At 50.8% G+C, this 17,133-nt stretch overlaps 4 protein-coding genes across 4 annotated transcripts; 2 read left to right on the top strand and 2 right to left on the bottom strand.

The window, feature by feature from the left end:
• Window positions 1-4,723: 4,723 nt before the first annotated feature.
• GIQ15_05434 (short-chain-fatty-acid-CoA ligase) lies at window positions 4,724-6,731 on the bottom strand (the record flags this gene model as incomplete). The annotated part of the gene is made up of 5 exons (XM_033552851.1): window positions 4,724-5,011; window positions 5,100-6,146; window positions 6,213-6,248; window positions 6,309-6,456; window positions 6,694-6,731. The coding sequence occupies 5 exons, from the start codon at window positions 6,729-6,731 to the stop codon at window positions 4,724-4,726; spliced, it is 1,557 nt and encodes a 518-aa protein (XP_033403995.1).
• A 559-nt stretch (window positions 6,732-7,290) lies between these two features.
• Window positions 7,291-8,634, bottom strand: GIQ15_05435 (SET domain protein; the record flags this gene model as incomplete). Its single annotated transcript, XM_033552852.1, has 1 exon — window positions 7,291-8,634. One exon carries the CDS (start codon window positions 8,632-8,634, stop codon window positions 7,291-7,293), a length of 1,344 nt encoding a protein of 447 aa, XP_033403996.1.
• Window positions 8,635-9,540: 906 nt separating this feature from the next.
• Window positions 9,541-13,376, top strand: GIQ15_05436 (uncharacterized protein; the record flags this gene model as incomplete). Its single annotated transcript, XM_033552853.1, has 9 exons — window positions 9,541-9,627; window positions 9,722-9,790; window positions 9,832-9,916; window positions 10,033-10,146; window positions 10,204-11,421; window positions 11,480-11,988; window positions 12,039-12,448; window positions 12,617-12,921; window positions 12,982-13,376. 9 exons carry the CDS (start codon window positions 9,541-9,543, stop codon window positions 13,374-13,376), a joined length of 3,192 nt encoding a protein of 1,063 aa, XP_033403997.1.
• Window positions 13,377-14,806: 1,430 nt separating this feature from the next.
• GIQ15_05437 (osmosensor protein) lies at window positions 14,807-15,819 on the top strand (the record flags this gene model as incomplete). The annotated part of the gene is made up of 4 exons (XM_033552854.1): window positions 14,807-14,875; window positions 14,924-15,079; window positions 15,128-15,250; window positions 15,307-15,819. The coding sequence occupies 4 exons, from the start codon at window positions 14,807-14,809 to the stop codon at window positions 15,817-15,819; spliced, it is 861 nt and encodes a 286-aa protein (XP_033403998.1).
• Between the last annotated feature and the right edge of the window lie 1,314 nt (window positions 15,820-17,133).

A 17,133-nucleotide genomic window follows, 5' to 3' on the forward strand; every position in this document is an offset into this window, starting at 1 on the left:
AACGTTGGACAAGAGGATCGCGATAAGCTCTTTCGGTGAGCTACCACACGGATAACTATGGATAGCTGCCTGCCGATACGAATGGGCTGCTGGCTGGCTGGCTGGCTGGTGGTGCTGCTCACAAGACCAACGACCGCTTCTACGTGCGTGCAGGTCGAATTTTTTTCAGCCCCGGCCGACAAAAGCACGCACTGACGGCCTAGTGCACTGCACTATTATTGGTAATATGTTGCGCACGCAGAAGGTTTCAGAACATGCATCCATGGCCATGCGGTGCCCGGAAAACGTCTCCAGCAAGGGGGCCCATCCATTCAGCGACCGCCATGTCAAGCGCAGAGGCGGAGAAATAATTAAATGGCGCATACCGAGTCCATCGATAGTGCTTAAGTATAGTCTCTTCTCACCCCTTAATCACCATGTCACTGCGAACGGCTGACGGGCTGGGCCGGCCACTTGATGGACAAGGCATGGAAGGGGGAGGGAGGGAAGCCTAGTCAGCACGGCATGGTTCGAGACATCAGCATCGCCTTGGTTACGGTGATTACTCTGCCGTGCAATCTGAAACGTAGGAGAGGTAAGGAGGTTTGGCTATTGTCGGCAACAAAGGCGTACGTATGTCGATATTTGCGGTGACTGGGGATAGCGAGAAAAACTTCCGACAAAGGGGATGATGGGACGTTGGGATGTCGGCCCGCTGCCTAATTCTACCTAATCCATCAACCTGAATACGTACCCTTTGCCCTGTCTGCCATCCGTTTGCCCTGGTTGTTGGCATGCCTGCTTCTACGCCCGAGGGATGATCGGAGGCGAGGACCTGTCCATCTCCATCATCGGTGAGCCATGACACCGACTCGACAACGGTCTCCATGGGCAGCATCCATAGCCATATGAACACATCATATAGGCCGGCCTATCAACGCCTGTGCGCCCGGCCGAAGCCAGCAGCATGGAAGCCATGGCTGCCATGGCTACCATGTACCACCTGTGCGACGGCCTTCACCTTGCCTATCCCTGTCTGCTAGACTACCGCCACTCCTGACATCGCTACCAGCCATGGATGAAGATGACCGGCAAGATAGGCAAAACACGTGATGTGGCGCTGGCCCCGAGACGATGGAAGATGACGCCAGTTTAGAGAGCAGATGCCATGAGCAGTGTGGATGGCTCCGATCTGGTTACCTTTGATGGAACTGTTGCAGTCGGGCGAGACGGACTCGGTGCTGCCGACATAGCAACCATGGACTACCAGAACCAAGAACATAAGAAGACAACCAAGAACCATGGACAACAAGACAACCAAGAGAACCAAGAGAAGAACATACAAGAGATGCATCCGAGGAGTTACAGCAAGAATTACAGCAAGAGTTACGCAGCAAAGAGTGAAGAGTGAAGAGCAAGATGTCCCATGGGGATACCCCAGCATCTTTCTTGCTTCTTCTTCGGTCTCCATCCGTCGCCGCTTTAGTAGTTACCCGTATTTAATTGCGTATCATGACTGTATCACTGCCATATCCTGTAAGTTATGTAAGATAACCCCGTAATGACCATACACGTAAGTTCCAGAAAGCTTCCCTGGATAGCGCGGAACCTTGGCCACACCCGCAGGTATTCTCCGGCCTGCCACAAGTACCTCCCCGCCTGCTCTACTATGGCAAGGTACATGGCAAGGGCGTGCTCAGAATATCGCCGATGAGGACGAGAACGTGCACGGTTTTAGCCCGATACGACAGGCCTCTTCGTAGGAAGTTGAAGTTGAAGAAGTTGAAGATGATGAAGAAGACGAAGTTGGTGGGAGATCTCATGTGCCAAGCACGCAGCATCGAGCACTTGCATATACCGATCGAGTGTTGTAGGCTTAGGCGTCCACGGCCGTTATACGTACGTTGGGAGATGAAGGGGCCGTGTAGGAGGTTAAATCGCGCAAGCGGCACAGTGAGCACAATAATAGTACTGATAAGACGACTACGCTGGACTGGACTGGACTGGATAAATTAAAAACCCGAGTCTCCCATGCTTCGACCATCCATCCGTGGCTAGCTGTCATGGGAGCCAGTCCCAAGCGTGCGAGGCGAGGGCCCGACCATTTAAATCAACAGCGCCAAACGCGGCATGCACAAAATTCCCCCCGGTTAAGGTTCTCCCTGGTCTCTTTTCTTTTCTCCGGCTTTCTCGCTATTTCATCCTATTCCAGACTAATGTATGGAGTATCCTATTTATATACCCTGCAGGTTACATAAGCATGTCATGCAGGGTGGAGAAGCTCGGACCCTGTGCTCCTTGCCCTTGCCCTTGCCCTTGCCCTAGCCGCTTTGGGACATCCGGTTGCCGCTATTAGTGGGGGTTGGTGCTGCTTTTGCGGAGGTGGGCAGGGGCTTTTCCGCGGACCGTGCGTCTCTCGTCCGAAAACAACAACAACAACATAACATGAACAACAACATGAACAACAAGAACAGCAACATGATATAAAGATATAAAGATACGGAGTATAAAGATATAGATGGAGGAAGACTTCGAGAGCAACGCAGATCTGGAGTCGAAAGTCTAATACCGCCTCTGCTTCCCGAGAGCGAAGTCGACCTATCGAGATGGCCAGGAAGAGCACGGCCTGGGGACGAAGGTCCGGGATGTCATCTGATACACACTCAACTAATGTTAGGGACCTACATACGCCCCCGTAATCAGCCGCCCTAGCAGTGTCGACAGGAAATAGATTCGATTACTTGATGTCAACTCCGTTCGAGCGACTTGCTGGCGCCTGGCACCGCGCAGGCAGGCAGGATGGTGGCTTATACAGCTGACCCTCGTGTCGAAGGAAGCGAGTGGCGATGACGATGGCGACAGCCCCTTCCAAGTGTACGCAGTATACATTACCTGCTTTCAGCCTGGGCTATATATATCGTTCAGGATGTAGGACGCCGTCAACGGCAAACAGGTACTCCGTATGTATCTGAAAGTTCAGCCGATGACCGCTATGACTAGAGGGAGGAGATGAGACAGCGTCAAGCTCGCCTCAGTTCAATGCATGCATCCCACGGACGGATGCTTAATTCTGGCTCTGTCGCATAGCTCGGCTCGTCGATAGATTGGACCTGGCCTGACCTTGCTGGCTGCTGGCTGCTGGTTGCTGGTTGCTGACATCTGCATTGTTCCATGCATGTCGGTGGCCGTTGGGCAGAGCTATCCGGCCTTATCCTGCCCTGCGGTGCCCTGCTGTGCCTGCTCTACCTTGAGGCCATGTCATGGACGTGGCTCGTTTGGGCGATGATGTGCCGCATCTAGATGGTTATGTCCTACGCTCGACGGTAACTTTCAAAGTTATGTGCACATATACGAGCATGTACAAACAGGGAAATACGAGATTTTGCTCAAAAAATGTCAAAATTTGCGAACACCCATACCGTCAACTATACATGTAAGAATACCAGCTGGTTCTGTATAGATGACGGTATATTGGATAATATAAACAAATAGATCGCGGGGGGAGGGACAAGGCAACAGAGCAGGAGGGAGGGGGATCATTATTCACTCATATGGAGAATGAGTATATCCAGTAGAAACATCCCTTTCCTTCCACGTTTCTCGACACGACCTAACCACGTCTGACCTTCTCTCGAGCCGCCTGAGGTTGTTTCAAGTTCAGTGCTTCTCCTCGAGCAGCTCAATTGCACGTTCACGGAGCTTGAACTTCTGTATCTTGCCACTAGCGGTCTTCGGGAAGTCTGTGCCATCGATGTAGAAAATATATTTGGGAACTGCCGAGAGGGAAGTGATCGTCGTTAGCGTCAGCGGCAAAGCACCAGAGCGGCCCATACTGAAATGCAGGTGGGAATATGGAAAAACGGGAAAGAAGGGGGAGAGGGAAAAGGAAAGTATAATGGGGAAATTCTCCGGGGAACTGGGCTTGAAGAATGAAACAGAAAGGCAAAAAAGAGACTGTGATGGGCATGGGCATGGACGTTGGGATGGTGACAGCTTCAGCCCAGTCAAGGGCACGGATTACTCCGTTATCTGCGCCGGGTTGACAGCCGAATGGGCAACGATGGGCGAGGGAACATTAACTCAAAGAGACCAGAGACGGGCCCTGTGTACAAGCATTCAAGCGAGTAGGACGCTAGAGATGGGCTGTACAAGGGCAGCTTGCACTTGTTTTACCACTCTCGTGGACTCCACATGGATCACATGGAGGCTTGCTTGAGGGTTGCACGGCCATGTTGCGAGGGTGGTGTGGGATATCGGTATAAATGACAGCGAAACAATTGGACGCTGCTGGACCGCGCTAACGTCGTTGGCCGTGGGCGACTTTATCAAGGTAATCAATCGCGGATATGTGATCACCACCCGCGGCCATGGGGTGTAAAGTATGAAAAAAAAAAAATAGAAAAAAACAAGGATAAACATGAAACGCTGTCCGTGATAAGGGTCGGGCAGAAGCGAGCTTCACAGGGACAGATAGATTAAGGTAGGACAAAATGCCGAAAGGTCAGGAATAGGAAAAAAAGAAACATGGCTGTTTAACGTGTCGATGGGAGAATAACCTCAAATAAGCAAAACCAAGCATTGCCAGGGATGCCTTGGCGGGTGTTGATCCAAAAGGAAATATAAGGGAAGTAGATATGGGCCACGCAAGACACGGCAACCATCCCATAGAACTGGGACAGTATTTTGCAAAGAAGATCAAGGACGAGCTCCGGGTATGGATGTTGGATGTTGAATATGTTCTAGCTCACTTACCTAGATGATGGCTAAGCTTCTCCCGGACCCAGCTTCTAATCTCGTCGGAAGTCACCCTGACTCCTCCTTCTTCATGTGCAACCACGAAGGCAGCAACGGCCTCTCCGTATCGCGCGTCGGGCACGCCTAGCACGGATACGTTGGATACGCCGGGGTGTGCGAGCAGGCAGTTCTCTATCTCGAGGGGGTGAATGTTCTCACCCCCACGGATGATCAGGTCTTTTATGCGTCCAGTGATTGTGATATACCCATCGGCCGACATCGAGGCTTCGTCGCCGGTCTTGTGAACGAGCATGTTAGAAAGCCGTAGGGTGTAGGATGCAGGGGCAAAAGGAAAAGCAGGTAAAGGAAAAACAACGGGCACTCACATGCATCCATATCTTTCCTTCTGAGTCGGGTATCATCACGGCTGCTGTTTTCTCTGGCGCGCCCCAATATCCCTTCATCACAAGGTATCCGCTGACGGTCAATTCGCCTTTCTCACCGAGAGGGAGGATTCGGCTGTGGTCCAGGGGGTCGACGACCCTCGCTTCGACGTGTGGCAGCAACTTACCTACGGTGTTTAGCCGTTTCTCGATAGGGTCGTCTGTAGCTGTCATTGTAGAGACAGGACTCGTCTCTGTCATGCCATAGCATATCGTAAGCTCTGTCAGGTTAAGTGTCTTGTGTAGTTTCTTCATTAGTTCTGCCGGAACACTGCTCCCAGCTGCAATTCCGGTGCGTAGATGCTGGAACCCTTCGTACGGCACCACGCCGTCCGCCAGGAGCTCAAGCTCCTCTATGAACATCGTTGGCACACCGTATAGTGCCGTACACTTCTCTTCCTGCACCGCTTTCAACGTTGCAACTGCGTTGAAAGATTCGGCTGGGAATACGATAGCTGATCCATGAGTAGCTGTTGCCATATATCCCAATATACATCCAAAACAATGGAAAAGCGGCGGAGGACAGCATACGATGTCGTTGGGCGTGAGTAGCATTCTGTCTCCGATTTGCACCCCGTTATTCAGAATCGATCGGTGACTCAAACATGCAGCTTTAGGCATCGACGTTGTCCCAGATGTGAATTGAATATTTACAACATCGTTAGGAGAAAGTCCCTGGTCGGGCAATGCCTTCATATCCTGCGAGAGTTCTGAATATATCGAGGTATATGGCGTGACGCATTTCAAGGAGGAAGTATCAACTCGTCCGTCATCGTTCTGAACTAATATTATTTGTTTGAGGGACTGGACGCCGGGAGATTCAACCTTTATGGACTCGAAATTCGGGACAATCTGCTGGAGCAAAGGAATGTTGGATCGAGGGTCCCGTCGTGGTAGGTTCACTTCCGTACTTATAATCAAATGCGTGGCTTCCAAGTGACTGAGGGCAGAAACGACTTGGTTGAAATTGAACGAGGGATTGAGAGGAACCTGATCAATGTACCAGTTAGCAATTCCACGTCGTTAACAGTCAGACTGGGAATTTCTTATGCTCACCAGAACCGCTCCCAGTTTGAATAGAGCGTATGTTGTCTGCCAAACGCCCCGTCAGCTCAACTCACTCCGCCAGCTTCACCGTGGCTATATTCTTACAATTGCATATTCCATGCCATTCCCCAACGAAACGGCTACCCTGTCACCCTTCCTGACACCGGTAGCTGCCAACCCGCGAGCCAGGGAGTTACTCCTCTTATCCAATTCTTCATATGTGACTCGCTGATTCTGGTGCCTAGAGATAACACTGTCCGATTCCAAGCCAGTTAGACCGCCATCGCCGAGTAACAGGGAATGCTGAGTATAGGTCTAACGCAGTTCTCTCTCCATGTTTCTTCACGGTATTTGCAAAGTAATCGCCGACTGTCTGCTCGAATAACGGAGGCTAATAGCACACTGTGGTTAGCTGAAGCTCGACGACGGCAGAGAAACAAGTCACCAACCTCCGACGGACCTCGAGCGTAACTCTGACCCGATGAATTACGACTCTGCAACACCCCCAACGGGCTTCGACAGCTCCATCTCGTTCTCTGTAGGCTGGCGATGCGCCTAGAGAGCTGCCATGGAAGTGTTGTTCCCCGCATAACTGCAGAGACGGACGACCGGAGCTCGAATAACCAACGTCGACCGGATATCGCCCTCCACGCTCACGCAGACGCTAACAAAAGGAACGAATATACAAAAAAGCCACCACTACCTCTATCTCATGATGTCGTCTCAACAGAACTGGAGCTGGGGAAACACGAATGTTTGTCGGCGTGGGCGGTTTGGCCCGTTATTTAGGGACTCGGCGCTGAGCCCCGAAGCATAGCCGAAGTATGGGGAAGCCTTTTAGCCTTGGTACCTACATTTTCACATGGAACCCCTGAAGGCAATAATGGAATATGCAATATTCAATATAACACTGTTTGGATTTAATCTACATCTCAGGACCTCAATCATCGCGTAGTTCGCACCTGCACCCATTTCGATGGAAGTCCTTTCTGGGGTTTTTGGCAGTTGAAGAAAAGTACCTCTCTAGTATCCAGTTAGAGCTTGCTTGTCGAATGGGCTGCGTAGAACTTCCTTCTCATCTCAATCTTCAGTCTTCTGGCGTTAGCTCGAGTTTTACCTGATGTTCACGCTTGTCGAGTCCACACTGGCATAGCATAGACGAATGGCCGATGTTATAGCTCACAGTAATCTCCTGCATCGGTTCAATGCGCATGGTTGTGACAACCGCCACAGCGAAACGGTCGTTATATACACTCGGCACGAATTTGGCATTGGCTTTGCAGGAGTGATTCAGGAAACGTGTCCAGTTCCCGTTAGTGCTGGTATCAATAAACGAGAAGTAGGTGTCTTCGAAATTTGAATCCGGAGGCACCAGTTGATCGCCCTGAACTATGTCGAGCTTAACTCCCTTCTCGATCCTGACGAGGGAGCGGACGCCAATTCCACGCTCATCGCTACACTCCATTAACTGAAAGAATGAAGGATTTATATCATCTCCTTTCCCCTCCTCTGCCGCTTTGCACCGTTCCAAATATCTGCACCAGCACACGTTGGGCGGTTTCTGACACGATTGACACATTCCTCCAATGCGAGCGTCTGTGATATCCGGTGTGTTGAGTTCCCCCTGAGGCCAATCAGCCAGGTTAAACCGACAAACAATGCTGATAAGAGACGCGTTTGGTCTGCGACTCTTCCATTGGTAAATCTCACCTGTGCTGTCGTTGACAACAACACTATGGAGGTGGTAGGTTGTCAATGGCTGGCCATCAAGGTATGCTGAGGATAATGTCACTGTAAGTTCCCCGGCCTGTGATATAATTGGCCACGTATAGTCCAAACCTATGCCTTGAGCGAACGTTTTGATGCTGGTACGGTAGTGCTGAAGGTCTGCCACTAACCTATCCCAGAGCTTCGGTTCGAGCTTCACCAGCATATCCCTGAATGCCCTTGCGTGCACTATGATTAACATATATTCAAGGTCTATGATCTTGCCGTAGAGGGCATACCACCTATTGCGCATTAATAGTTTGGCATTGTTCCAGGGGTCAGAGGCGCTGCCACAGGTGGTAAGTTGTGCCTCGTGCATACTCTGTGACGTTGCCGATATTGATGGATCCCGACTCCTGACGTTATTAACTATGGGGAGAAGGATGTCGATAAGGAGGTTCATCCTGCGGTGCTGTAGGTCGTCACAGTCGAGTTGATAAAAAGACGACCCACCAGCATTCTTTGCCTGCTGCATGGAGACAGTGTTCACTAGATCCTTATAAACCCCGGAAAGGAGATATTTCGTAACATCTATACCAGTCTGATCATCTGGTACCCCCCACTTGGAAAGCTGGCTTTCGTAAACACGAGGCTCATCAAGCTTCTTGAGTCTCTTTATGACGGCTAACGCCTTCAGTTCGTCATATTTTGCCCGTTTTGACATTCTAAGCACAGATCAAACTTTAGTAAGTTTGAATCTTGTAGACTGGTTGCACTGACCAGGACACCAGATAAGTAGATAGAGCGGGTGGAAGTATATAGAGAGGAAGCGTACCTCCGGTTTGAATGTCTTTATAGGGAGACCCAGCGTTTCTTGTTCAGACAATAGAGGGATAAAGTCAATGCAATCGAGTTATGATGAAGCAAGTCAGGAGAGCAATATCGCAGTATTCGATTTCTGGTTGAGCCCAGAGTGGGGAATGTGATGTTGCTTTTAGCTGACAGCGAAGTGAAAGGAGTTTGAGAGGCGAGACTCGCAGGTGAGAATATGAAAAGTCCACAGAGGGAATGAGAAGGTTTTATTTTAAGAACCTGTTGAAAATATGAAGTTCTTTTCAAGTAAGCCAAAGGGCCTTTCTTGCCCACTGTATGTTGGCTGAAGTGCGTCCTCTTGTAGGTGAAGAGGGACGCAAAAATGAAGGTGCTTAACTGAAAAAGCTAAGCAGAAGCTGGTAACTCGGGTAACAAGATGATATGATCTTGATGGAGGCCTGATATAACTTCTGACCAGTAGTAGGGGTTGCATAGCGTAACTTTCCGGTTGGAGTTTTGCCTGGGAAAAAGGGCCATAGTATCATAATCTACTTTCATGAGATATTATGGTATTAACCTGCAGATAGCCACACGCTTAACTAGTGTTATAGCTAGTTAGTCGTAGGCCATGGACTGGTAGAATGGAGTTGGATATCTAGCCTTGACGGTGTATCTAAAGATGTACAGAGTAGAGGTTGGAGATGATGACGAATGCGAAGTGGCTTCCCCGTGACCTGGATCTATAAACGTCTGCCAAACCCTCGTTCGCAGCTTCAACCTCTAAGCTCACCACCAGCAGGCGGCAGGCAAACCGATCATGGTCCCGGAGATATCAGAGGAGGCGATTGAGGCATTCGTGTCGTTCACGAGTGCCTCGAAAGAACAGGCAGTCGCTTTTCTCCAGGTATGTGCTGCTACCTGACTTCCAGACAACAAGATCCCCTCCATCTGCTACGCTTGAGATACACCTGCTAACGGCTTCATGCTACGAATTACAGCACAACAACGGCGATTCCCAGAGAGCTATCAATGCGTATTTTGAAAACCCGGACGACCCTTTCCCACAGGTAAGCGGATGCCAGCTTCTCACCACCGACGCGCACACCAGACACCTCCCCTAACAGCGCATCGATACGACCAGGAACCTGTTACCGAGATCAAGACTCACGACTACCAAGGCCCGGGACCCCAGAGTAAGCATGCGCCATCCTCGACCAGCGATCGAAGCTATAATGGACACTTATTTACCCCACTAGAATCCATTTTTTCTGACTTGTTGTTCGAGGATCGTTTGATATCGAGTGTATAGATACCGGTTATGGAGCTGCCCCGTCCCGTCCGCCCTCGCGAGTCGGGATCCGCGAGAAGAAACAGGTGGAGTCGACTACTCAGACAGCGAATATACTGGGAGACCCGAGTTATTGTGAGCTTCTATAACTATCCTCTTTACATGCCTTGGCTTACGGGAGGGTTGGAGTAGCGGATAACCTAGAGGGGTTTACGTTGGCGCAACGTGAAGAACATGAGATGCAACATGCGATGGCCGCATCACTGGGCCATGATCTGTCTACCGCCGGTCAGGAATCCGGTGTGGTCACTTCGGAAGGCTCCAAACTTGGACCTGCAAATCGCGACCACTACGAGGCACAGTCGTGGGCCCTGACGCTACATGGCGCTACGTCGCGGGAGATATGCTTGGATCCGGACCCAGAGCTACGGAAGAGAGCTGATGATATACCTGTCTTCCTCCGACCCAGCGTGGATGGAGATTACCTTCCCTCCTTTTTAACTATTCTCCACGCTATCCCGTTAGCCAGGGAAGAGCTCTTATGGAGGGATAGAGTATTATCCGATTATGGGCATGACAGCCAATGGTGGAATGGACAGCCGATATTGAACGCCAGTGATCAAGTGGATGTATCACAGGAGACAGAGACACCACTAGAGGATACCATTCACGAGACTCAACGGTTGATGGCTCTCCTTGACCGCACCCATCGAGCGTTTGGAAATGCGGATGTTTTGGCTGATATGAAGGCATTAAAATGCTGGAGACCCGATGACCGAATAGCTACCTTTTTCAAAATATGGGAAGAAATCTCACCCCCGGAAGATGATGAGCTACCGCAGAAAACCTTCTTCTCGAGAGGAGTCAAACAGTCACTCGCAGAAGACGAATCTGCAAACGAAGCATTTTCCTTGCTAGATCTCACGGTCGACAACAACTCCGCTGGACGAACACTATACGAGCTCCTCGATGGACATATCTGGTGCGATATGCCTGGCAAGGACCTCGATGACGTATGGCTAGACGAGGTTGCGCCCGTTTTCACGATGCGTATTAATAGTAGCCATAACAACGGCGGTCGTGTAGACGTGAAGATTCCTGCTGTGTGGTACCCTGACAGGTACATGGACCACTGCAAAGAATTCGCCGCGGAACTTAGAAAACGGCGTCTCGTTGTTGACATTGAGCTGGAGAAGCTGGGAATGCTGATTGACCGGTTTATGGCCAAGAAGGGAGGTGTGTCGATTGATACGATTGTGGAAAAAGTTCTCGCTGGCTCGCAGGTCGCTCTAAACAGCCCATACCAAGCTGATGGCGCGACAAAACCACCTTCCACTACCCTGGAAGACGTAGCCAGCCTTGTCGACCAGCTGAAAGCGTTGTCAGAGGAAATTACCCATAAGATAAAAGGTAGGTCAATCCCGATCAACTAATACAGAGCATACCGCTAACGTGATACTGCAATCAGAACTGGAGGAAAGAAAGAGACAAGCTATCGAGAGCCTGCGACAGCTCTCCAACAGCTTTACCGGTCCGCCGTCGTCTCCAGATGAATCACCACGTCACAAGTATACCCTTCGTGGCGTGTGCACGGAGCCACATATTTTCTACATCCTGAAACGCCGAAAGCAAGATATCGACCTGATGACGGACGATATCGCTGATGCACCAGCGTCTGACGAGTGGCAGTGGTGGCGAATCAGCTTTTCAGTCGCAGATGCGAGAGTTAGCTCTGGATCCGCGACACTGAAACCAACCCCCCAAGGAGACTCTGCAACATCCTCTCAGCCCGGCAGCAAGAGCGTATCTAGAGCCGTGGTGGCAGATAACGTGGATATCATTGGGTATACGGCGCGCCCGGTACGAGAGGTTGAAGTCCTGCGTGCTGCCAGGGAAGAATACAGCACCGTTCTGCTGGTCTATGCCAACGAAGATGCTATGAATTTCGAGGCCGCAGATCTCCCCGAACCATTAAAGGTACGTTAGAACCTAACCCTAAGGCGGCGTCGATGCTAACAAGCTGATAGAATTTCGTGGATACGGATAACGAACTATTCCGGCAAGAGCTCGAGGCATTCACAGCAGACCTTCAAGGGAAAGCAGACGGAGGTGAGAACGATGATGTCTACAGCACTGGAGCAGAGCAAGGTGACCTTTTAATGGAAGAGGCAGGCTCCGCTCCTCAGCCAGCGGTAGAGGATGAGGGCACCTCTGACAAGCCGCCGACGACTGGTAAAAACGCACAAGCCCAAGAGCAAGGCGTTAAAGGTCAAGAGATGCAAGAACGAGCAGGACAGCACAGTGCCAGCATCGTTCCACCACCGACGACGCCACGACGAGCAAATGTACAGCCCAAGTCGATGGACCAGATCAGGGAGGAAGAGGGCGAGGATGCGGACCGTATGCACATTGATGGAGGAAGCCAGGCTCCGGCGGCGTGAGCATGATGACTATGTATTTAATGTATGAATTAATGCGAATATACTATCCTACATTCTTTCGCGTGTCCTTGTTCCCTGTACTCCGTAGATAAGCTACGATGCCTAAGCAGGGCAAGGTTCAGGCCCCTGGCTTTAACTGTGGCTCAGTTAAACCCAAGCCCAAGCTCCAGAACCATCACCAACATAACATCACCATACATCACCACACAGCAACACGAGGGCGAGGTAGAGATGGACTCCGAATACACGACCAGCACGGCAGCAGACACCATCGAGCTCCTCGAGTCTCGCCTCCGAAGAATCGAATTCCTACTCACCGGTCAGACGAACTGGGCCGGCGAGCCAGAACAGATATCCGAACCACCAGCTTCAGTTCGAGATACGGTCTCTGCCCGTCTAGCTGAGCTGGAACACGGCCTGAAACGTCTATCTGCCCAAGTACCAGCCGTACAAGATGTGTTGAAGCTATGTAGGTCACCATACTCCGCGAACAAAGCTACGAAACGTTCACGACTAACATGCTATGTAGACTCGCGATTCCCTGACCTCTTCCAGTCTGCGCCTACACATACACCACCGCCTACGCTGTCGCCTGGCACACTGGCATCTATCGTGCTTTCATACGCTACTGCTTTCCCCGAGACTGCATCACGGCTTAGCTCGTTACAGGACCTGCCTATACCGCCTGCCAGCGCGTCGACGGCGCTGGTCGAGCTACAGCCGCGACTGGATAAGTGTCTGGAGACGCAGAGACGGCAGGCGGAAGAAGTAGCTGAGCTGAGGGTGCAGAGCACGCTGTTGATGAAGAGGTGGATTGAGGTTGGGCTGGTGGGCGGCGGAGAGGTCTGGGGAGAATGGGAGGAGCGCGTGAAGCTGGTTGAGAGGGAGGTGAGGAGGGAAGAGAGGGCGCAGGAGGAGAGATAGATAGAGCTGGATACTACATTGATATTGACATCGACATCGACTATGATTGTCTAACTTCTACCCCGGCCTGGAGGATGTCTGAAGAACACGACGACGCACTCCATCGAGAGGCCATAGACTCTCTACACTCGCTTCAGACCGTCAACTTCTGATGCATCATGCTTCCACGAGACTATTCTACGGCTACAAAAAGCAAAGGTGAAACACGACACGCTCAGGACGCACAACAGCGCTCGTGGAGCCGGCGAAGACCAGTCGAAGCCAGCAAGCCATCCCCCCAGCGGCAAACATGGATCTGACTTCCGGACGCCAGCGACTAAGGGTCTATTAGTTGAAGACTAGCAGGACTGACGGGACGAACCCAACCGCCCGTCCAAGGACTTTCCTGTGCTCTGCTCTGCTCAGGGATCCGATCGATCTCAGAAGCAGGCAAGACCCTGCCGTCCATTGGCGACCAGAGCCTCGACGAGCAGAACTGCAAACGGTGAGCCGGCGTCATCGATCGCCGTCAACGCACTGCTGAAACCTCCATCCCCAGCAGCCAGCCAGGAGCCACCAGGAGCCAGCCAGGAGCCAGGAAGCCAACGAGAGCCTCCGTGCAGGCTAGTCAGGGCCAGCTTGGCGCGCGGTTCGAAACAAAGGACAGAGGACACAGGATAGGACGGAGAGGATGCTGAGAGGAGAGAGGACAGGACGGAGAGACCGGGATAGACGGAGGGGAGGACAGCCTATCTGCGGCGTAGGACAGGCCGTTGTTATTCTATCATCGTTATATCGTTATATCTGTTGGCTATTAATAAAGCGTCCGTTATAGACTATGCGAAGGATTATTTACTCTAATCTCGGGCTTAAGTAAGGCCAGGCGCAGCCAACCACGGGCCCGCGCTCTTTTTCTCCTGAGCCATCTTCACTCTGCTTCATCTTCATCTTCAACTTCAACTTCGTCTTCATCTTCGTCTTCATCTTCGTCTTCATCTTCGTCTTCTCTTCCTTGCCTTCGCTCACACTCTCGCTTCCGTTGCGTTCGTTCTGGCCTTGCCCGTTCTTCCAGCCAGGTGCTGACGACTACTTTCCATCCTCGCCGTGCCAGGACACCACCATCACCATCGACATCGACATCGACATCGACATCGACACCACCACTCGACCGTACCGTTCACTCGTTAACTGTCCTTGACCGTCAAAGGAGTACGGTGTCGCCTTATCCCACTGCGACCTGCCAAGTATCAGCATCCGTCAATCAGCATTCAGGATCAGGATCAGGACCACGACCAGGACGCACGACCAAGGCTCGCACTTACACGACAGAGACCCTTAGACGGAGTACGCTCCAGCGTGTCCTACGATAGTCTCTCTGGTCTTGCGGATAGGCTCTTGGATGGTCACGTATCCGTTCTACTTCGCCGTATCCCAGATAACTACAGACCACAATGGCGCGCTTCCAGATGAGTAACCTGGTCGGAGACCCGTTTGCGTTGGCGACAGTGTCGATTGCGATGGTACGCTTCTATCTTTTTCCGTCGTTGAATAATACTTACTCTGCGTAGCTCGCTTGGATCATCGGCTTCGTCTCCTGCATTATCGCTGATATCAAGACCGACATTCCAAACTTCTTCTGGTGGACGGTTGCGTTCCAGTTCTGCATCGTTACTGGAATCGCGGCCGTCATGGGGTCGAATACCGCTCATATCTACAGCACGGCGGTAGGTTTCGTCTCTTGTTCTTTGCCGGGATGATGCTGATATGTATAGATTGTCGGATACGCTGCTGCTGGCCTAGTTAGCACCACCTTCGTCGTAGACGGACTCCTCACCAGCAAAGAAGGCGCAAAACAATCTGGTGGTGCCGGTCTCATTCTTCTCGCCATGACTGATGTATGTCCGCTCTCAAGTCGTGATCCCAAGTACCACCCGCTAACAACTGATATCAGATCGTCTGGATCTTCTACTTCGGCTCAACCCCTCAGTCACGACCAAGAAACTACATCGACTCCTTTGCCCCTCACAAGGAACAGCCAAACTACCGAAGCAGCAAGCCAATCTCACACAGCTACACGCCCCGACCCGAAACCACCCTCTCCTCATCTCACCAGCCACAATTATACACATCCGCCCAACTGAACGGCTTCGAAACCTCCTCGCCCATGACGGGATACAACCCAACCACCGCAAGCGCAACTGGCATCCAGCCCATGCTTGGCTCGCAGACCAACCCAAGCACGGTCGGCGGAGAGACATCGAACGAAGTCGGCCAGCCAACAGAATATCCCTACCGCGCAAAGGCGATATACTCATACGAAGCCAACCCAGATGACGCGAATGAGATCAGTTTCACGAAACATGAGATTTTGGAAGTATCGGACGTTAGCGGACGATGGTGGCAGGCTAAGAAGTCTACCGGCGAAACGGGAATCGCACCATCGAATTATCTGATCCTCCTCTAAACCAAACGAACAAAAAGCATATGCCGTTTTGCACAGTTAAAAGGTATCTAAAACAGTTCACCTACCTCAAAAAAAAATTATGCCTAGCCTGGCCCTCCCATTTTCCTCGCGCGTCTTTGGTTTAGTTTGTTTGGTTTAGTTTATGATAAGGGAAAAAAGGAGGGAAGGGAATGTGCTTGCTTCTTCCTCCTTTTCTTCCCCTAGTTCCATCCTCGTCTGCGAAATACTTTGATGGACGCGATACCCGCTTTGGCCTGCCTTTGATTGATGGGTTCCTTTTTCTACTTTTTTTCTCTCCCAACTTCATTTCCATTCTATTTCGTTTTACCTCGTCTTCATCCCCCGGCGCACATTAGGGGCGGTTTGAATTTTATGCCATGTCTCTCTCTATCTCTTGTCGAAATTCATTTGTACAACTCGCAAATCCACCCATCCATTGCATCTTGCATTACCGTCTACCTTCCTTCCTTCCTTGACCCCCTTACTTATCGCGTTCTTTATGACGAAGATTCGTGGATTTGTGACCATTTTAATGCCCTTTCCCTCGCCCTGGTTACCATTAACCAGCCGATCGACCTCCTTTTTCCTTTCTACCAGTGCTTGATTTGTACGTTTAAATCCATTTTATGTCCATGATATGGTTCCTCTTCCTATTCGTTCTTTTTCTTCCCCCTTTCCTTTCGTGTGGTTTAGATAGGTAAGGCAGTTTAAATAAGAGATCTGAGATCTGAGCGCCTTTTTCTTCTTCTCGTTCTTGCGCATGCTACGGATGCATGTATGTATGCATGTATGCGTTGGATGGACTAGCGAACTGGTCGTATCCCTGCTTCGCTTCTTGGTACTTGCCCAGTACGTCCCTGCTTGCATCTCATGCCGGATATATATTAATTAATGCCTGTAGTTCTATATGCTTGTACGTAAGCGCTCTTTTAACGGCGCTGTTTGCGGGTAAACGAATATGGGATAATAGTTACTACACTGAGATATTGAGGCTCGTGAAGTCGCATTTCGTTTATATGACGGTGCTGGCGCATATAGTCCGTACAGTGTCCATATAAATGCCGCCCATGCTTGTCTACTCCTGAAGATCTGCTCTACGACCCCGCCATGCCATACGATCCTTGTCGAGTTGCGTATATAACAATATAGCCCAGAATTAAGATCCCCAGCCACCTGTGGCATCAACTTCAACGAGAACATGCCGGCCTCTGGTTCCGTCACGGCAAGTTATATTTGTAGTCTTCTATTGATAAAATGTAATTGATCATAGTATCTATTCTTCTATATTAATGGTAATAATATCATGGTTGACTG

This window comes from Arthroderma uncinatum (assembly GCF_011692745.1).
Source record: "Arthroderma uncinatum strain CBS 119779 chromosome Unknown scaffold4, whole genome shotgun sequence".
Classification (NCBI taxonomy): domain Eukaryota; kingdom Fungi; phylum Ascomycota; class Eurotiomycetes; order Onygenales; family Arthrodermataceae; genus Arthroderma; species Arthroderma uncinatum.